The sequence below is a fragment of the Thermobia domestica genome, chromosome 11 (assembly GCF_964235325.1).
Source record: "Thermobia domestica chromosome 11, izTheDome1.hap1.1, whole genome shotgun sequence".
NCBI classification, from domain to species: domain Eukaryota; kingdom Metazoa; phylum Arthropoda; class Insecta; order Zygentoma; family Lepismatidae; genus Thermobia; species Thermobia domestica.
Genome location: NC_137464.1, coordinates 259129077 through 259148991, shown reverse-complemented (window position 1 = coordinate 259148991; position 19915 = coordinate 259129077). Strand labels below are relative to the sequence as shown.

The 19915-nt window shown below is 35.3% G+C and overlaps 1 protein-coding gene across 4 annotated transcripts in view; it reads left to right on the top strand.

Moving 5' to 3' along the window:
- Positions 1 to 19915, top strand: part of LOC145664982 (uncharacterized) — a 536351-nt gene that overhangs the window by 444983 nt on the left and 71453 nt on the right. For all 4 annotated transcript variants that reach the window (XM_081732149.1, XM_081732151.1, XM_081732150.1 and 1 more), the window contains 5 exons: positions 2330 to 2539; positions 6557 to 6688; positions 8771 to 8950; positions 10054 to 10187; positions 16191 to 16335. In XM_081732149.1, the coding sequence (XP_081588275.1) occupies positions 2330 to 2539; positions 6557 to 6688; positions 8771 to 8950; positions 10054 to 10187; positions 16191 to 16335 (801 nt within the window). The remainder of the gene's footprint in view (positions 1 to 2329; positions 2540 to 6556; positions 6689 to 8770; positions 8951 to 10053; positions 10188 to 16190; positions 16336 to 19915) is intronic.

Below are 19915 nucleotides of genomic sequence, written 5' to 3'. Positions count from 1 at the left end.
GCATGCTGTCAGGCAATGTCGACACGACTTTTGGCTGTTTCCAACGATGAAAAACACTTTTCGTCGTCGTACATTCACTATCCTTGTCACTATTGCATCAGCAATTTTCCAGTGGTCAAATGGACCCCCTAAAGGAGATTACGTCGCAAGTTTTGTATGTGACACAAGTTTCGTAGGTTTCGTGTGATTAGTTAGTGAAAAAGAAAATGTTATAACTTGAATGTACCTCACATAAGAATCACAGTAGACAACAAATAGGAAATTCATATTAGAAAACAACTATGATCATTTAGCTGCAAAATTAATGTAGAGCCTCAACACAATAGAAATCTATAAATTATTATTATTAGACAATGAAATCTCTCCTTATTATAATTACACATTTTATAATAATATTCTTTTATTTCATCATATTATCTTATTCTTAGAACTTGTTTCACTCAAGTAAAATCATCTGCATACAAATAGCTAAAACCATATTCAGTATTTTCCGTAGCTGTTACGTAACCAAATTCAACCTGAAGTCAACCAACATCCTTTCATCTGTAAAGTTAGGTACATGTTACGTAAAGGCGCTCAACATTCTAAGCATTTTAGTAAAGTTAACACAGCAAAACATATTATAATAGTAGGATAACTGATATAGAGTATATATTAGGAGATAAAGCAGTGAAATTCACATAGAAATTGGCCTCTGTGGAAGAATCTCTTAAGGTTGGTTTAAAGGGACAAGTTTTGCCGATAGATGGCACTACAGTCTTCGTATCTCTCCCATGTATTTATTACCTTTCACGAACATATACAATTTCTTTTACAAATTTCAACCTAGAGACTTCAAAGTTTTAGAGAATTAACTTCATAACCTATTAAAGGGAACAACCCGTGCCGATTTTTTATTTAGAATTTTCTTCACTGTTGAAATGGCTTGATTGTTGAAATGGATATCCAAATTTAACAATGGAACTGTTTCAACTGTAAAGAAAATTCTAAATAAAAAATCAGCACGGATTGTTCCTTTTAATAGATTATGAATTTCCTTCTCTAAAAATTTGAAGTCTCTAGGTTGAAATTTGTATGAGAAATTGTAAATTTTCTTGAAAGGTAAAAAATACATGGGAAAGATAAGAAGACTGTAGCGACATCTATCGGCAAAACTTGACCCTTTACAATAATCTTAATGTAACATGAAGTCATTATTTTAAAAATCATAAACTCCAAAAAATAATAATTTATATGGATTTAAAATGTAAAAGCAAAGGATTGGTATCAGGTTTCCACACTTTTATGGTCTTCCTGGGTGTTTTCCACAATCTAATGCGATTTCATAGTATTTTATAATTGTGATATTAAATTTCAACGAAATCAATTAATTTGCATGTCAACCTCTCATTCTTCACGCTCAGACACAATCAGAACGTAAGCTTTTCTATATCAATGTAAATAAGCCAATAATATAAAAATAGGATACTTTAACCATTACCGTTATATTTAGGACTCAAAAATATCAATAAATATTAGTGATAAAATAACAGAAATTTAAATAACGTCGAAATATATAAAATTAAATGTGCAAAGAGATCAATGAAAATAACCTGGGAAATACCTATAAGATGTGTGCGAAGTAACTAATAAAACCATAATAAAGTATCTGTAAGAGCTGTTACATATTTATTCTTCTTCTTATACGTTTATATCTTTGTAATTTTCCTTTCCTTTTCATTTTTCTTTACTTTTATATCTTTGTAATTCTCTTTTCCTTTATTTTATATCTTTGTAATTTGCCTTTCCTTTTAGGTCTGTAATTTTCCTTTATTTTGATATCTTTATAATTTTCCTTTCCTTTTATATCATTGTAATTTTCCTTTCCTTTTATATCTTTGTAATTTTCCTTTATCTTATATCTTTGTAACTCTTTTCCTTTTACAACTGTAATTTTCCTTTATTTTGATATCTTTGTAATTTTCCTTTATCTGATATCTTTGTAACTTTCTTTTCCTTTTACAACTGTAATTTTCCTTTCTTTTGATATCTTTGTAATTTTCCTTTACTTTTATATCTTTGTAATTTTCGTTTGCTTTGACATATTTGTAATTTTTCTTTGAATTAAACTAGTCACTCTAGTCTAATACCTTTGGCTTCATTCCACTCGAAACTTCATGACTTGTGTCTTATCCTTTCTTCCTTATCTCCTTTTTTTCTTTTTGTTAATTTTCCAGTTTGATGACAAACATAAAAAGTTACAGTGCAATTCATCTTACTTTGTACTTTTTCTTATATGAACAAAGATTAAATAAATAAATTATTGAATATAGTTTGTTTGTTCTTTCAGAATCTTGTTCTGGGGAATAAGTTAAAAGCCCAAAATGAACAAGGTGGAGGGGTTGTAGATGCGGAGAAATTTCCTCGGGAGTACTTCCGCTCCCTTGGTCTAAGGTTTCTGGGAGAATCGCACCCCAGCACAGCGAACAATATCCTGCGGAAGGTGGGCAATAGCGCTGAGGTCATGGACTACGACCAAAAACTCGTTCTCTTCAACAGGGTAAGTTGGGTTCACTTGAACAGTAATGATTTTGCCAAAACATCGTAAGGTTATCAATTACGTGTATACGAGGTGTGTTCAAAAAATACTGTAAATAATTCTATTAGGAACAAAGTAATAAGTCTACATGCAATTTGATTTAATCTCCTTTAAAGTACTGTCTTTGGCTAGCAATGCACTTATTCGCCAACGCTGAACCTATGACTGGAAGCATTTCTGGAAGGCTTCTTTTGGAAGGGCGTTCAGCTGCTCTGTCGTGGCTCTCTCAGTTTCAGGAATGGTGCCAAAACGTTTTTCTTCAAGAACGGTTTTAATTTTTGGGTAAAGCCAGAAATCGCATGGTGCTAAATCTGGAGAGCGCACCGAATGTGGACAGACAGGAATTTTTTTTTCTGCCAAAAACTCGCGGATCAAAAGCAAGGTGGGTACGATGCGCTTTCGTGGTGAAAAGGAAGCCATTTGCCTATTTAATCGGCGGTTAAAATGCTTTTCACGAACTCATACGAGATGTTTAGTTCCTCGGAAAGCTCTCGAATAGTCATTCGCCTGTTTCAACAATCCAGTGGCGTATTTAGGGGGTGGCTTCCGGGCTTAAGCCCCTCCCGAAAGTTAGCAAAGCCCCTCCCGAAATAAAATCGTAAATACGGCACTGGAACAATCATGTGTGCTTTTTTTTTTTTTTTTGCGTGTTTTCATCTGTTTTTGACGTCGAAAGACGTCTCGATCGTTGCTAGTTTTCACCTGACTCTTTGCCGCTTTAGAATCGCTCATACCAGTTGTAAACAATCTTCAATGTCACCACTTCACCGCCATACACTGAATTTTGACATTTCGTGAGCTTCTTTGGCACATTTTTGCAGCTTAGAACAAAACTTAATGTTGGTGCGCGGCAGACACTCTTAATACGTCCTCACTCTTCTGCCTCTACAAGTCAGCTAACATGTCACAACTCGTTCAAACTCGACACTGGCTGTACCAAAGGTTTAGGCTACCGGACTTAGTGGTTGAAACGGATACAACATCGATACATTCACAGTACTTTTCTATTATACCTTGTAAGTCAAATGAAGATGAGGACAATATTAAGATGGATCTCGCAGAGATAGAAATACAAAGTAGAAACTGGATCCAATTAGCTAAGGATAGAAGTCAGTGGAGAGCTTTTGTAAACGCGGCATTGAACCTCCGGGTTCCACAGGCCATAGAGTTAGTTAGTTTAGTTAGTTAAGTCAAATGAAGATACGGTCCACCGTCTTATTTTAGACGTTCTCATCTTAGACTTGGATCCTCAGTATTCTCTTTGGTTCCTGATACATATCATGATCACCTACTGTATCATTTCATGAATCACTAAATTTTATTTATTCCCATCTAGTTCCAAATTGACTATAAGAAAAGTAAGACTTTTTCACTAAAAATTGACAGCTTGCCCAGACTGTTTCAGAAAGTTTTACCATAAGTCTTACATAGCCTAGTGGCACGTGGGATTTTTTTTAGATGCAGCACGCCGTAGATTACAATGTAGGAAGAGCTACCTATACTTTATAAATGTAACAGTATTAAAGATTTGCTAAATTAAAATATGAATTATTTACAATTTATATATGAATATGAATAAACTCACTTGTCAGTAATTTCACTGCTATTCCATAAATTTTTGTAACATACAGAAGCCAGCAAAAATGGGATTAATACCAATCTGTTACATCCATATAACTAGCTATAACGGTCTCTGAAGAACATGTTGTCGGTCACTTTTTTTTTTTTTTTTTTTTTTCAAATTAAACTGTTATATTTTTCTTCTTCGTGTTTCTTACCAACCGTACTGTAAGAACCTCGACCAAGTTCTCCAGGTAAAGATAGCGACAGCAAGTACCCAAGGTTAGAATTATGTAGACAAATTCATATCGCAACACAATCAAGCAAATAATAGCGACTACAAAACTGCCTAGTCGAGTCTACATCGTGTGCATAGTGTTAGAGGTGTTCGATGGTCCATTAAAGCACAGAAATGTACAGCCTTGTTGAAAAAAACTGAGTATTCGCCTCTCTTTAGAAAGTCCTGTACTCACACTTTCAGTTGGAATGTAATCAAACAAGTGCGGATTTTCCTTGGCCAATTGAGGTATTTATTTAGAGCCAAACTATTAGAATTTCGTGTGTATCGTTGAGAGAATATGACCTTTTATAGCAAAATGGATAGCCAAGATTTCTTTGAACAAGACTGTAAGTACTGAGTAATAGATGATATCTTAAAATCAACATTAGGAAGTTGTTAACTTCCTGTGCGGATGAAATACCCCTGGATTTACATGTTTCGGGTATGGCATTACAGAACAAAGTTTAAATTAAGACAAAGGTCTAATTTGTAGTAATTTTAACCATACTACCATTAACCTTTCAATAATTGTCCTCCTTTGCTTCGAGCTCCTTTGTGGCTAAGCAGTTAGCCTACACGCCTTTCGCGTGGGAGACCCGGGTTCGATTCCGGGCGGGAGCTCATGTGGTTCGAATTCCACGTTAATCAGTAGGTCCACGTCTCATATAGCCTCGCTGCTGAACGGGACATTAAACTCAAAATCAATCAATCAATCCTCTTTTGCTTCCAAATAATGGATAACGCTTTGAGCGTAAATAGGTCAAAACTAGTAATATTGTGCTAAGAGATTTTTCGACATGGAACAGACAGATATAAATAGAAATAGACTTGTATGGTTCTTAATTTTGATTATATATGGAGGTTCTATCTCAAAAGCTTAGATACTCCAATCAATAGATATATTGTTGGCAACAGATAATGGTAAGGTACCAAAATAAAGTCCACCAGAAAAATGTACCTAAATACACTCTTTGTCATCCTGTGCATTGACAATTGTTCTGAAATTTAAGTATGTTGTAGTACGGTTTTTCACCCAACAGATGTCGACACTGTCAATTGTTTTCAGTTAATATTATGTTGAAGTACGGTTTTTCGCTCAACAGATGTTGCTACTGTCAGCACGGTTAGTAAGATAAGAAAATGACAGGTGCACGCTTGTTATTCGAGAAGCGTAAGTATGTTTTGAAGGTTTTTATCAGGTTTGGGAATGCCATTGAAGTGCAGCGTCAGGGAGAAGGGGGTTTGGTACTGAATCACCAACCCGCCTAACAATCAAACGCATTGTTGACAAGTTTGAGGCGCATGGAATAATTTGCGATATTTGCAAAGGAAGATCGGGAAGAACGCCTACAGCAACAAGTCCTATTATATTACAACCAGGAGCGTCATTTCAGACTTCACTTGAGGGGGGCAAAAGCACCACAGACATAATACTTTCCGGTTTTGTACTAGTATATTAGTAGACAATCAATTAAAGTATATGTATTTCTCAAACTCTTGGGGGGGGGGCAAATGCCCTCTCCTGACCTCCCTAAATGACGCCCCTGATTACAACATACTTAAATGTCAGAACAATTGTCAATACCAGTGTCTTGATACAGGATGAAAAAGAGTGTATACATTTTTCTCTGTATACAACCACTCAGGGGCGGTTCCAGGACGGACTTCAGGGAGGGGGAGCGGTGGGTTGTAATACTGCTACTTGAAGCTCCAAACTCTGGGATGGGTTTTATTTATATATAAAATAAGAAAGTTTCCTCATCTGGGGAGGGAAGATCGATGTGATCGCCCCCTGGATCCGCCCCTGCAACCACTTGGTCCTAACATTTATAACTAATCCTCTCCGACCATTCAAGTTTTCCTAATCATTTTTATTAATATCTAATTATTGTTTACACCAATTCAAATACACCAGATGTTTGTTAAAATTCATTGGAAATACTTACACCACTATTAAATGCATTAGTTTTGAGATTTCCACCAATTTGGAATCAAGGCGACATACTCATACATAAAACAACCAAGTTTTAGAGGCTGGTTCTCCTGATTTCAGTATATGTGGCTATATCGTTGTACTCTTTACAGTCCTTTTCAGAATAAACTTGCGTATTATTTATATATATATACACTTTTTTTAGGTAAGAGGTGCTGTACATGTGGAAGACCTACCAGCGGATATGAGAGCGATAGTTCCTCCAAATGTCCTCAAAGACATGGAATTGAAAGACCTCAAGAAGCTCAGCAGTGACCTTCCATCATATTCTACACCGGTAGGTAGTCGTTTAACAACATCATTATTCTCATTATATACCGTAAAATTTGTCTTTCAAAATATACTACTTTCCTCTCACGAAAATTAAAAATTAACAAAGAAACCTTCCATAATTTCCAAATCTTAAAAGAAACCTTAAATCTTCCAAAAGTTAAAAGACTAATAACAAGTACGTATAAGTAACCTATTATTATATATTTTCTAGTGACGAGAGACGTAATTATAGGTGAAAAGGTAGCGAAAATAATATATCTGAAGGACATACCGGATAGCTGGCTACATATGCATAGTAAACTGCCCAAGAGCTGTATGTGGAACGCAAGAATATCTGACAAAGTTAAACCAACAAAATGTGGCTAGATTTTTCAGTTTAAGATTCTTAGGAGATGTGACTTTAAAATTCCTTTAAATTGTCTTAGATAAAGAAGTATAATTTTTGTTTAACTTACCTTATTCTGCATTTCGTGTTGGTTTCTGAATTTTAATAGTAAAAAACTTTACTTTATCTCCTTATGTTATTTCTTGTGACTTAATAAAACAGGTAACTTGACTGACCTCGAGTTGAATTTCTGCAAATCTTTTGATAAACCCAAAATAAGCTTCTAGTTTTAAGATTCCTTTTCTTACTTATGTAAATTTCGTCTCAGCTGTATGTAGCTTCATATTAGTGCCTGAAGAAGACCCAGTTTCTACAAAGGTAGATTTTGATTGTAAAGCATTTAAGGTAAAAAGTTTACTTTCGTTGAAGGTGTAAATGATTTCCTTCTGCAGTCGTTACCAAATTTTGCACTCTTATGACTACTGAATTACATTCTGACTTTGGCTAGAAAGGGTGTACCGAGATAAGTCATACTATATGTCAAAGAGTACATACAGAGTATGGCAATAAAATTTCCGGATTGATTTTTTTACAACCAGAGGAAGGAGCTCATCACACGAATGATAATAGTTCCGTGAGCTCACATGTCTGTTGAGTGACCGGTGCAAGTTCTAAAATGTTCCGGTCAACAGTTCAGCAATGAAGTTTAACAGTTCTGCACGCTGTGAGGTAACTCGATCTTGTTTACAACATGGAGCAGAGAGCTGAAATTAAGTTTTATATAGTTGAATTGAAAGAGTTAGCTACGAAAAACCTATGTCTTCTTGCAAAATGCTATGAGCATAAAGCGTTGTTTAGAATAAGCTGATTTTAGTGGGCATACGTATCCTCTTACCAACTCTTACCAAACGATAGTCATTTCTCAGTCCAAGAAGCCAGATCAAATCAAAGATCGCAAGCGGAAGTCACGAGTCAATTCTTCGTTGATTGCCTCTTATAATGTCAAGAGCCTCATTCATGACATATTTGTTTGAAAAAGCCAGACCATCAATGACAGTTTTTTATTTATCCAGAGCTTATGAAGTGACTCCTAGAGCGAATGAATCGTTTCAAATTATAATTAATCAGCTCCGGTAATTAGTCTTCTCCACTACTATCTCCCCTCATGCGCCTGTAACATTGTAGGTGGTTTTCGGCCAAAAACATGTCATTGTCATTGGCCATCAGCTGTACATGCCAGATTTGGTTCCAACACTCTACTTCCTGTTCCGATACACCTCAAGGTAACATGTTTGAGGAGGTGAAAGCAATAAAGACGGCCGTACCGAGGGAACTGAAAGGCATCCGAGAAGGTAACTTCTCCAGCAGCTTCCAGTCACTGCAAACTTGTGCATCAAAAAGGTGACTAGAAGGAAGCTGTAGAGATACCACAAGGCCCGTATCCACGGAGGGTCTAGAGGAGCGCCCCCTAAAATTTTTACGGTAGGCCTGCAAATGAACTATAATATGGTTGGATAGGCCTCCCAAACTTCTACCGAGACCCCTATATTTTTGGGCTGGCTACCGGCCTGGATATCACTCTTCTTAAGATAATGTTTCTTTCTTTATTAAATCAGTCCGAAAATTTTATTGTCACACTGTATATATTTATTGCACTGTATATATTTTTATATTTAACCAGGAAAAAGAAGTAATATATAGTAATTCAATTCACAATGGTAATTCTTTTAATTCTCCTTATTCCGCTGTCTTTCATTGTAGAGGATGGTGTATGCGAGAAAGAAGCTAATGAATGATACAATTACGATCCAAGACTTAGAGACAGATCTTCAACTAACATCAGGTCTTTGTACTGAAAACGTGAAAAACATAGAGTTGGATCAAGTATTTCCATTTCTCAACACAATACAGAAGGCACCAGATCCTCCAGCACCTAGCGTGGTAAGTGAGACTAGCGTCACCATTGCTACTGGTAGCATTTTGTGTGGTAAGTAAGACTAGGGTTCCCATTGCTACCTGTAGCATTTGTCTGGTAAGTGATACTAGCGTCACCAGTGCTACTGGTAGCATTTTGTGTTGTGAGACTAGCGTCACAATTGCTACTGGTAGCATTTTGTGTGGTAAGAAAGACTAGGGTTCCCATTGCTACCTGTAGCATTTGTCTGGTAAGTGATACTAGCGTCACCAGTGCTACTGGTAGCATTTTGTTTTGTGAGACTAGCGTCACAATTGCTACTGGGAGCATTTTGTGTGATAAGTGGGACTAGCGTCATCATTGCTACTGGTAGCATTTTGTGTGGTAAGTAAAACTAGCGTCGCCATTGCTACTTGTGGTAAGACTAGCTTAACCATTGCTAATGGTAGCATTTTGTGTGGTGAGACTAGGGTTCTCATTGCACCCTGTAGCATTTGTCTGGTAAGTGAGACTAGCGTCCTCATTGCTACTGGGAGCATTTTGTGTAGTAAATGAAACTAGCGTTACCATTACTACTGGTAGCATTTTGTGTGGTAAGTGAGACTAGCGTCACCATTACTACTGGTAGCATTTTGTTTGGTAAGTGAAACTAGCGTCACCATTGCTACTGGTAGCATTATAGTTATCAAATTTCATTTCATTTCATTTTATTTTCATCCATAAGTCATGCATGAAGCTCGAAGGAAGACGAGCGTATGAATCGGACACGTCAGTAAATAAGATACAAAGAAATAGTTATTACATACTAAAAAACAATAACGCTATGGTGTTATGTGAGACAAAATTACACTATACAATCTACACTATTCAGCCACATCGCAAGCAAAGAACGCAACGGACACTTGCATGAAATTCCACCTTAAGAAATGTATTTAAAAAATCTGTCAGAATATCTTACTAAAGGAATTGTTGAATTTTTCTTTAAAAAGAAGAAAGACTCAGGAAAAAAAAAAAACTCCAGTTTCACGAAGCTTACTTTACAAATTCTTTACTTTACGAACTGTACATACTATGTATTGGATATATTAGCATACTGTATCTAAATCTTAACTTTTTCTTTTTTTTTTAGATGCGCTTTCTTAAAAAAAAGTTCGAAGAATTTCTTCATAATATTACCGGAGATAAAAATGACAAACAAATGCTAGAGCATATGTCTCCGGCTGAAGCTGTTAACCTACCAGGACCTTTGCTTGGAGAATTCAGGTAATGTTATTCTATATAAAACAAATTTTTTAATAGATAATGTTATAATCTTAAGGGAACATAAGGATAGCCAGGTAGATAGCGATAGGCTTGAATGTTCTTAATGATGACTCTATAAAGGTGGTATTTCATAAAATCAGTTCACTGTAATCCGTAAAGGTTTTGATATGTGTTCTTAATTCTAATTAAGGAGCATGTTCAACCACTTAAGCCTGAAACAGGTAATGATAATACGAGGGCGATTCAGAAAGTAATACCTCCAAAGTATATATTTATTTGTGTTTGATACAGGTATCAGTGAAAAGCTTGTAATATCAGCTACAAATGGTAGCATCATTTTTCAACATAGTCCCAATTACGGGCAACACACTTGCGCCAACGCGAAACAAGGTTTTTCATGCCGTCGGTGAAGAATTGTGATGGCTGCTGGCGACACTATTCCCGAACTGCTGCTTCTACCTCCGCGTCACAGCTGTAGCGTTGGCCTTGAAGATGATACTTAAGTTTGAAGAAGAGCCAAAAGTCACAGTGCGCAAGATCCGGACTATAGGCAGGATGAGGAAGAATGTCGACAACACTTTGCCAGCAGATGGGACAACTTTGAATTTTTTGGCGGAGGAGAAGACGTATGGCGGCACTCCATCGACTGACGCTTCGTTTCCTGGTCGTAATGGTGTATCTATGACTCGGCGCTGGCCATGAATATTCCTGAGCGCACAACCTTCCGCAGTCAGAAATTCAATGACAACCCGCTGTTTCAACCGGACGCCATCACTGCATGTCATGGATTTCTCCGTTACTCTGAAACGAAAAGAGATAGGAAGGTGAAACAAGTGACATTCTATAGCTTAAAGATCAGTGCATTAATGAGAAACAGTTCAGAATGTTTGCAGTACTATTGACCAAGTAGTGGGTTTGGAGGCATTACTTTCTGAATCATCCTCGTATATATAAAACTACTTATTTAATAGAAAATGTTATAATGGTTTAAGGGATAGTGAGATCGATAGCGACATGCTTGAATGTTCTTAATGTAGGTTATATAAAGGAAATATTTCATAAAATCAGTTCACTCTAATCCGTAAAGGTTTTGACGCATGTTGTTAATTGCGTAATTAAGGAACACATACAACCACTTAAGCCTAACTTACATAACAAATAATATCTTTCAATTTACACATTCGGAACTATCTTTACTTACATTCAATCAGTGTTCACATCTCCACATATTGGATAAAGCTTGTAGGCTAATACACATCACCTCAAAATACATTAATAAAGCAATTACAATCAATACGATATATTCGTACATAAAGCACCTAATGACTGTAAGTGACTGGCCCACATCAACTTGGAGTGTACCAGTAACCGTAGCACTTTAATCCATTGTACAGCAACCTGATTATATTTCAACAGGAAATATTTAAAACGTTATCACGTGACACTCGAAATGGTATAAGGTAAGTTCTTTCGCTACATAATTCATCAGATAAAGAGGAAAAAATTAAAGATTAATAAAGTATCTGTGAAGTGTATAGTTAGGTGCCATATTGGAATGCAGAGTCAAGTGGAAGTTTGTCAGGTTGAAAATAGACAGGGCTTAGTGAAGGAAGATAAGATTAATGGAAAAAGTTGATTGGGAAGAGAAGAGAGAAGAAATAATAAATGAAAAAAGAAATTTATACTGGGTTAGTGAAAAAAAAAGAAGAAGTAGATTTCAAATGTTTATTTTTAATTAACGACAATAGATAGAGACACTGGAAAGAGGAAATTTCAAAGTTTTAAACCTAGTCTGTTAGTTCCATTCAATATCTATAGTGGCGCTGTGGTTTGTTTACGAGAAAATGGCGACGCCCCAAGAGAAGTCATTTTGTGTGCTGCAATATACTGTACAAAGAGTAAAGCCATTGTTGCAATCCAGCGCGCATTTCGTTGTAAGTTCAACAAAGAACCACAAAGGATTTACAATTGGTGCAGGAAATTCATAGGGAAAAGCACTAAATCGTCTTCTCATGTCAAGTGAAAATGCTGAGCGCATCCGAACTGCTTTTGAACAGGGCCCCAGGAAATCCACAACCAAAGTAGGCAGAGAACTTAAAATTCCGCAACCAATGATTTGGCAACTGCTTAAGAAACGTAAAGAGAAATGAAGTTACAAACAACAAGTTATGGCAGTATTAGGACTGTAGCTACTTTTGGACCACCCTGCGTAAATATATAATAACAGGAAAAGAGTAATTATATAGTGATTTCTATTGTATTTCTATTGGGTGGTCCTTAAAGGAAAAAAATGTTTTCCCAATATTCTTTGGGGCGCCCTGCCATTTTGATCTATCATATAAAAAAGAGTTACTGTATTTTTAAACTAATTTCTAAAGTTGCTACCACCTTGTAAATTTTTCATTTAAAAAAAACTAGAAATGAATTAATAATAAAATTTAGTTACAAGATAAGTTATATTTAATAAACATGTAAATAAATTGCTACTATATATTAAGAATTAAAAAAAAACTGTTAATAAAATACACTTTAAGTTTTTACTTCATCTTAAAATATCGAAATTGATTTCTTCTAGTCCGGATACTTGCTTCTAGATTGCTTAACCAACAAGAGTAAATACTACTTTTATTCTTCATCTTTTGTATGAAGTTTGTTATTATCTTTCATCAGTGCAACTTCACGTGCAGCTACGTCATTAATAACTTTATGTAAACTAGCTATTGCCTGGCTTTTCTTATAGGATTCGTTGTCTTTCCAGGCAGTTACATCTGTTTGCATGATGGTAGATCCAGGATTTTGAAAAACCTCGTGGTGTTATTGGATACAAAATCTTGCAAGTCCTCAGCATCAATTTGGGCACGTTTCAATGGTTCGTCATTGTCTTCATTTTTTAAAGCATCCAGCATTTTCCTTTTAGTTTCCTGAGGAACATCGTCATCAAAGAAAGCAAGCGGAAAAAGATCTTCTGATAGATACCAGAAATGTCGGAGAAACTTTTTCATTACGCACTTTGAAATTTCCTCATTGACACCTTCATATTCCTTTAAATTTCTCAAAAGTTACAAGTCATTTCTGGGGGCTGTACAAGCAGATGGTGCTTGAAACCAACTATTAACGTAAGCTTTCACAACAAATGAGCAAATGTTACGAATTCTTGTTTCTTCTTGTTTGGAAAGTTTGAACTGATCTCTAAATAAGTAAATCTTTAGCAAGTATATTGCCTTTGCCATCCATTGGGCTCGATGCACTCCCCCTGGAGAACTAAAATGTATACCTCTTTCTGGAACTTCTGGAACTGGAGGAATATGATTGTGAGCTCTAAAAGTTCTTTGTAATCTTCTCGTGCTTCAAATTCCTGAAGTTGTATTTTTTTTTAGCAAACTCAATGATATTTGATGCACTGTTGGTAACATTTTTATGAAGTAAACCGTCAGATATGGCGGGTTTGAAATTACTGTGGTTAATCGAGTTCCACAAGCCCTTAAATCGCTTAAATAGCAAGATGTTCGAGCTCCAATTGACTTACTAACAACTTCCCCAAGCATAATTTCGAGGATATGATATCGGCAAGCCAAATAAAGCATTTCTTTTTTCATCTTTTGCTCTAGGATACATGCTCCACTACGTAACCCACTATTTGCTGATGTTGTATCAAAACATATATATTTCTCTTGGTTTGTAACTCTTCGGGATTCCAATGTTTTATTAACAACACTAGGTATTGCTTCCCCTGTTCCTGATTGAAGTTTTGGAACTGCTAGTAATTGCTCAATGTCGTTTCCTGAAACAATAATTGCTAATCTATCAACCGTTTCACTACCTGAAATATCTTCTAAGAGTTTTCCGTCCTAGTGAACGGTCAAACGCACACTAGCTGAAAATTCACTCTTTTTTTTTTCTCTCTTTTTTCTCTGTTTTTGATTCTAAGATGGCGAATAGGAGATTTGTTCACATTATACTCGAAAGGGTTGCATCCCACACTTTTTAGTGTACTAGTCAAAACAACAGCTGCTTTTCTGTCACTTAACTTTGCTGCATAAAGGCTTACACCTACGTTACTGTCTAAAATATTCTTTCTACCTCTGTTCTTTGGAGGTGGATCACAAGATGAAACCACTTCTTCATGAATCGAACTACTTTCACTTTCAGTTGAACTGTTTTGTTCACATGCATCTGGAGGAATTGATTTTCGTTTAAAAAGTAATATTTTATTTTCTTCTTCACGCTCTTTCATCTTTTCGAAACATGCTTTTTCTCTTTCTTGAATTTGCTTCTTTCTTTATGAATTTCATATCAACATTTCCCATTTTACTGGGTCGTCCTTTTTGTCTCTGAGCGATCAGAAAATCTTTATCTTCTTCTATTTTCATCATATTGAGAACATTAGCGTGGACAATATCAAAAAGATCTTCCAGAGCCATCTTCTTTCTTCTTCAAACTTTCTGAGCGTTTGGTTTTGTTTTCTTTGTTCTTTTTCAGCTTTTGGCACTCCTTGAACAGATTTTCAATTTTATCAACCACATGTTTTTTAAATCTTGTAGGAATATTAGCCTTTTTCCAAATCTGAATCAATCCCTAGCAGCACAGTGAGCTGAGCCCCTTATATTTAAGTTTAATTCGTTTTTGTAATGAAAGAAAACACTAAGAACTTCTTTTTTAAATGATAATTTTGTACCATTCAGTGATGTGGAGATTTGACCAACAAGCCAAATAATATTTGTAGATGTTCTCGTTGCAATGGTCTTCTTACTACTACTCGTCATTCTTAAATATCTCGAAGTTCAAACACCAAACAGCATGAAATAATTCCAAACTCACCTAACAAAACAGTCAATGCAGTTTTGTCCTAAAGCATATAATTTTCTTGGACTGATAACTTATCTTTTGATAGACTTTAGTGCACTAAACTAGGCTAAAGTAATTAGATAAAATAGACTTTAACAAGTTACTGTAAACTGGAAAAATATGTTTTTGCAAACAATTTAATATATTGTCTGTAGGAATAACGTAGAAGAGAACATTAAAAAACACACACACACACAACTGCACACTCTTCAAATAGGGTGTTTTTGCAGTATTAACACAGTAGCTAATAGGAAACTGATCTCTCAAGTCGAGCCTGTATAGCACTCCGAAGCGGGGCAAGTCTGGACATAAAACACTTCTGTCTTAACATGAACACTGGAGTGACTATCCAGTCATTCCTGACGTTAATAATTACTTCTTTGTAGGGCGGTGTGTTTATTGTTATTAAGCTTTGTTGACAATATAGAAAACGTTTTGCCACTGTTTAAAACAAGAATGCTAACGTTCAACTTTTCAAGGAAAATTTTCTTTGTGTCACAAGGAGCACAGTACTGCGTATACATCTTCATTGGTCTATGCCTCATTGCCTCAATGTTCTTGTGTGGCTTTAATTTAAGCAGAATTACAGAGCAAAAGTATACTGAAACACAGAATTAAACGTTACGTTGGAATTATTGGAGGCTGTAAAGTATTACAAAACTGAACGGGCCAACATGTATTTTGCACCCGTGCATACTTAAGTTTTTGCGCCTTGGACTTGTTTAAATAACAAAATATTCGTTAATAGGTACTGTTTTGATGTTTACGCCATTCCTTTGCACCCCACCCTCGTAGGCATGCGACCTGTGTGGTCCATAGTTGACTGCTGATTGGCTGAGATGAAAGTAGAGAGCAATGTACTGCTCTATTTTAGTAATTTCATTGATAAAGTCATTTTCGTGTTTACCAGTGTGATTAATTTTAATAGAAATTTCATTTTAAAAAACTCGATTATGTTGAAATTTCAAAACATGGTAGCGACTCCTAAAACATTTTTTTTAATCTGAAAATTTTATGGAAGTCTTTTCCTAAATTGTAGATCAAAATAAGAGGGTGCCCCAGATAAATTTTAAAAGTTAGTTTTTAAGGACCACCCTAAATACACATTAAGTAAAAAAAGAAATTTAATTCTGCTCTCCTTCTGAATTTTACTTTCAGTTTAAATGCTTTGAAATCTCCGAAGATTTCTAAGGAATTAAAGATTCAGTTGATGAACATTATAGGAGGTCTTCCCGACCTTATCTACAGAAGAGTCCCGAAATCTAAAAGAGAAGCTACAATAGAAGAAGGCCTAAAAGCACTTGTAAGTATGACAATCATTAACTATATACCATAATTCGGAATTAATGTCAGTGTAAAATATATGACCCTACTGGACAGCTTTGAAAAATGATTTATTGTCAAAGTTTATAAAGTAACTTTTATTTTGTTTAAGCTATCCTCTTTCATTATGATTTTTTATGAATATTATTCAGAGTTCGGGATAAAGCTTGGTAAGTAATATTTTGATAATTAATTGAGTTACTTGTAAATCCATCCAAAAAAGAAGAAGAAGAAGAAGTACTGCAGGAAAACATATTACGCATAGAATTTCGTATTTCTAAGATTTTTTAAGGTACATATTTCGTAGTAATATATATGACATTAAAATTTGCAACCTGCGTAATGTTTATATGATAGTTATAATTTTCATAAGCATTTAAAGAAATAAAATTTAAAATGCAAAGAAGTCAATGTGTCAGTCAGGGTAGGAGATCATTATATACCATGTTCGAAAGAACTATTTTTTTTTTTAAATTTTAAATTATACGATCATATAGTTGCCTTTAAAAGAACTAATTCCTTAAAATAAATTATAATAGTAATATAGTTAGAATGATATATGATCAGGGGTCATAAGTCATCTTCGAAGGAAGAAATCTTTTATATTAATAATAAAAATGAAGTAAGAATGATAGATGAAGGCAGGGCCTAAAATTCAATGAAATCACAGCTCCACACTGGTAAAAATTTTATATAGTATAGAAAAGCTAGTTTAGTCAGCATTTGTTTAGACATATAATAAGTGTTCTGTCCAGCACATCATGTTTACCTGCGACCAATAATAATAATAATAATAATAATAATAATAATAATAATAATAATAATAATAATAATAATAATAATAATAATAATAATAATAATAATTATTATTATTATTATTATTATTATTATTATTATTATTATTATTATTATTATTATTATTATTATTATTATTATTATTATTATTATTATTATTATTATTATTATTGTTTAGGAAAATTTTGGCATCCAGAGCAAACAAAATTAAAGGCACATTAGGATACATATTTAATTGTATTGTATTAAACCAGAAAATACAGGAAACAAACTGGTAAGAAAAATAGTCACACTGGAAGAAAAAAGTCACTTTTTCTTACATAAGAATTTCACTGTCATTTTTCCGTGATCATCACGCTGTCTCAGTCTGTTTTCTGCCGAGGTAAATACACCGTTATACCAGGGCTGTTCCTTTGACTTCCTACCAACTTCAAAACGCCTTTCCTTTCTGGCCAGCCATTTCATAACAGCAGGGGTTGGGCTAAAATCTTTCAACGGACCCATATTTATATTAACGTGAAGGTAATTTTTCACAGTAGTGGGAGCTAAAGACAGTCTGTTACCTGTTTTCAATATGTTGTAGTCACTTATAAGTCTTTCAACATCGGAAGAACATGGTTTCGAAGCAACAACTCGGGCTAGACTTGTTGACAGAGCATGAAATGACTGATTTCCACAGATTTTCATGAGAAGGCTTTTAGCGTCCAGACCTTTCAACATACTGCACGATGATGCCTCTCTATATTGCATTGCGAACTGCAAAAGATCTGTATCAAGACAAATAACTTTGTGGCATTCTCTTAGGACATCATCAGTTACATACTCTTGCAAAACACGCAAAGGCTCCAAAGCAACAATACTGTCTTCATACAGCAAACGCTGACTAACAAAGTTTATTATGGAATCCAGGACTTCGTAGCGTACTACAGTAAAATCTCTTTTCTCACTGACATATTTGTTATGGGATTTATTGCGACGTGTGTTACGATGAAGTTGAATACCATGTAATGAGTACTGTATTTCTCCGTTGACGTTCTCTTGCGCACGTTCGTTTAAAAACGTTTATTCCCACCCGCCTAATAGATATTTCTCTTTCATACTCTCCAATTGTGCTATAGGTCTATTTTTATTTGTTATTATGTCCAAAAGAAACATTTAATCACTCAAACTTCTGCTGGCAGTTCTTGAAAACATATAGAGCGTCTGTCACAAGACACAGGCGTCTACTTCTATCCACTTACGCAGATGACCATTGGCTTCATTACATACATGGCTTTCCGTTTACAAGTAAAGGCAGCTTGGATACCAATTTTTTAGGAGAGTAGTGAGCATACTCAATGAAAATTTTGTCCACCTGACGTCAAAATATTCTGGGTAGAGCAAAACTTCTAAGTTATTTTCTGAAGCTACCATCGTTAAACCTTTCGTTCGCTGCCCTGAAGAGTGATAGAAAGCACACAGTCCAGATGCTGCTTGTATGAGAGATGAAACTTCTTATATATTTTTGGTGACATCTCTCCATGCTAAATTAATGCGATGGGCAGAACACCAAATTTTCAACAGAGGCAACGTTTCACCTGAAGCAACTCTTTCATCAGTTAACAATTTCCACATTCCTTTGTGTTCTCCTGTATTCATGTTTTCACTATCAGTAACTATCGAGGTCACTCTGGAAAACATTACTCTTTCTATTGATTTTCGTAACGCTGTGCTTCGGCTAAATTTTTGGCGGTTATTGATGTATGTTATCTCTGGTAGTACATATTCTATAACGGATTCAAAGGATCGTGTAATTTTTATCTACAAAACAACACTTTTCATTATATCGGAAAAGTGTAATGTCCTATTGAAACAACAGATAAACGTGCAGTTAGTTGCATATTTTAAAACTATATGAATGCAACCGAAAACGTTTGAAAACTAAATATAGTTAAAAAGTTCCTTCACCTCAAAATTGGCAATAGTTTTCCCTGCCATCTAGGAGACACCTATACGTATTAACTTTGGCTTAATGTCATATACTGGCAGTTATATGGAATTGAGTAACCCATTGTATAATAAATGTATTGAATCAGTAAGACTTAGTTTGACACACTAAACGCGTTTAAATGCATAATCCGAGAAAAGTAAGGTACTCACATTAATACCACTCCACACTTTAAGAATTACAGTTCCACACTCCTTTCCTACAGTTCCACAAAGTGTGGAGTACTCCACTCAATTTTAGGCCCTGGATGAAGGAAATCATATACAGAAGGTTGTTCACTTTATGTCCGACCATTTTTGGTGGGTGCTCATCTTAAAGGATACAACGTGGTCACAACCGATTTTCTTCTGTTGAGCTCCCAGCATTGTGGACGATCAGACGGCATCGCAGTTTCCATTGCAGCAAGCTTCGGTGCAAAACAGACATGGCAATACCGTCCCACTCCTTCCTGCAAACTTTCCAGAGACCATCCAGGATGCGTGAGCGGCGATGTAGAAGACGTCATTTCAACTCTCCAAATGTGCAAAAATCCATTGGACTGACATCTGCCATATTCACAGAAATGTTTGCAAACGAAATGACGTGAATCCCTAATTCTTCTGCCATTTCTTGATAAAACCATAGTGTGTTCTGACGGTATGACTCGAAGCATTATCCATATGGATCATCATCTGGTTTGCGTCCATTCTATACAATTGTGGGATATCTCTTCGATAGATAGGTGTCAGAATGGATTCTTAGAAGTATCTTGCATTCATATTTAGTGTTTTTGTCCACC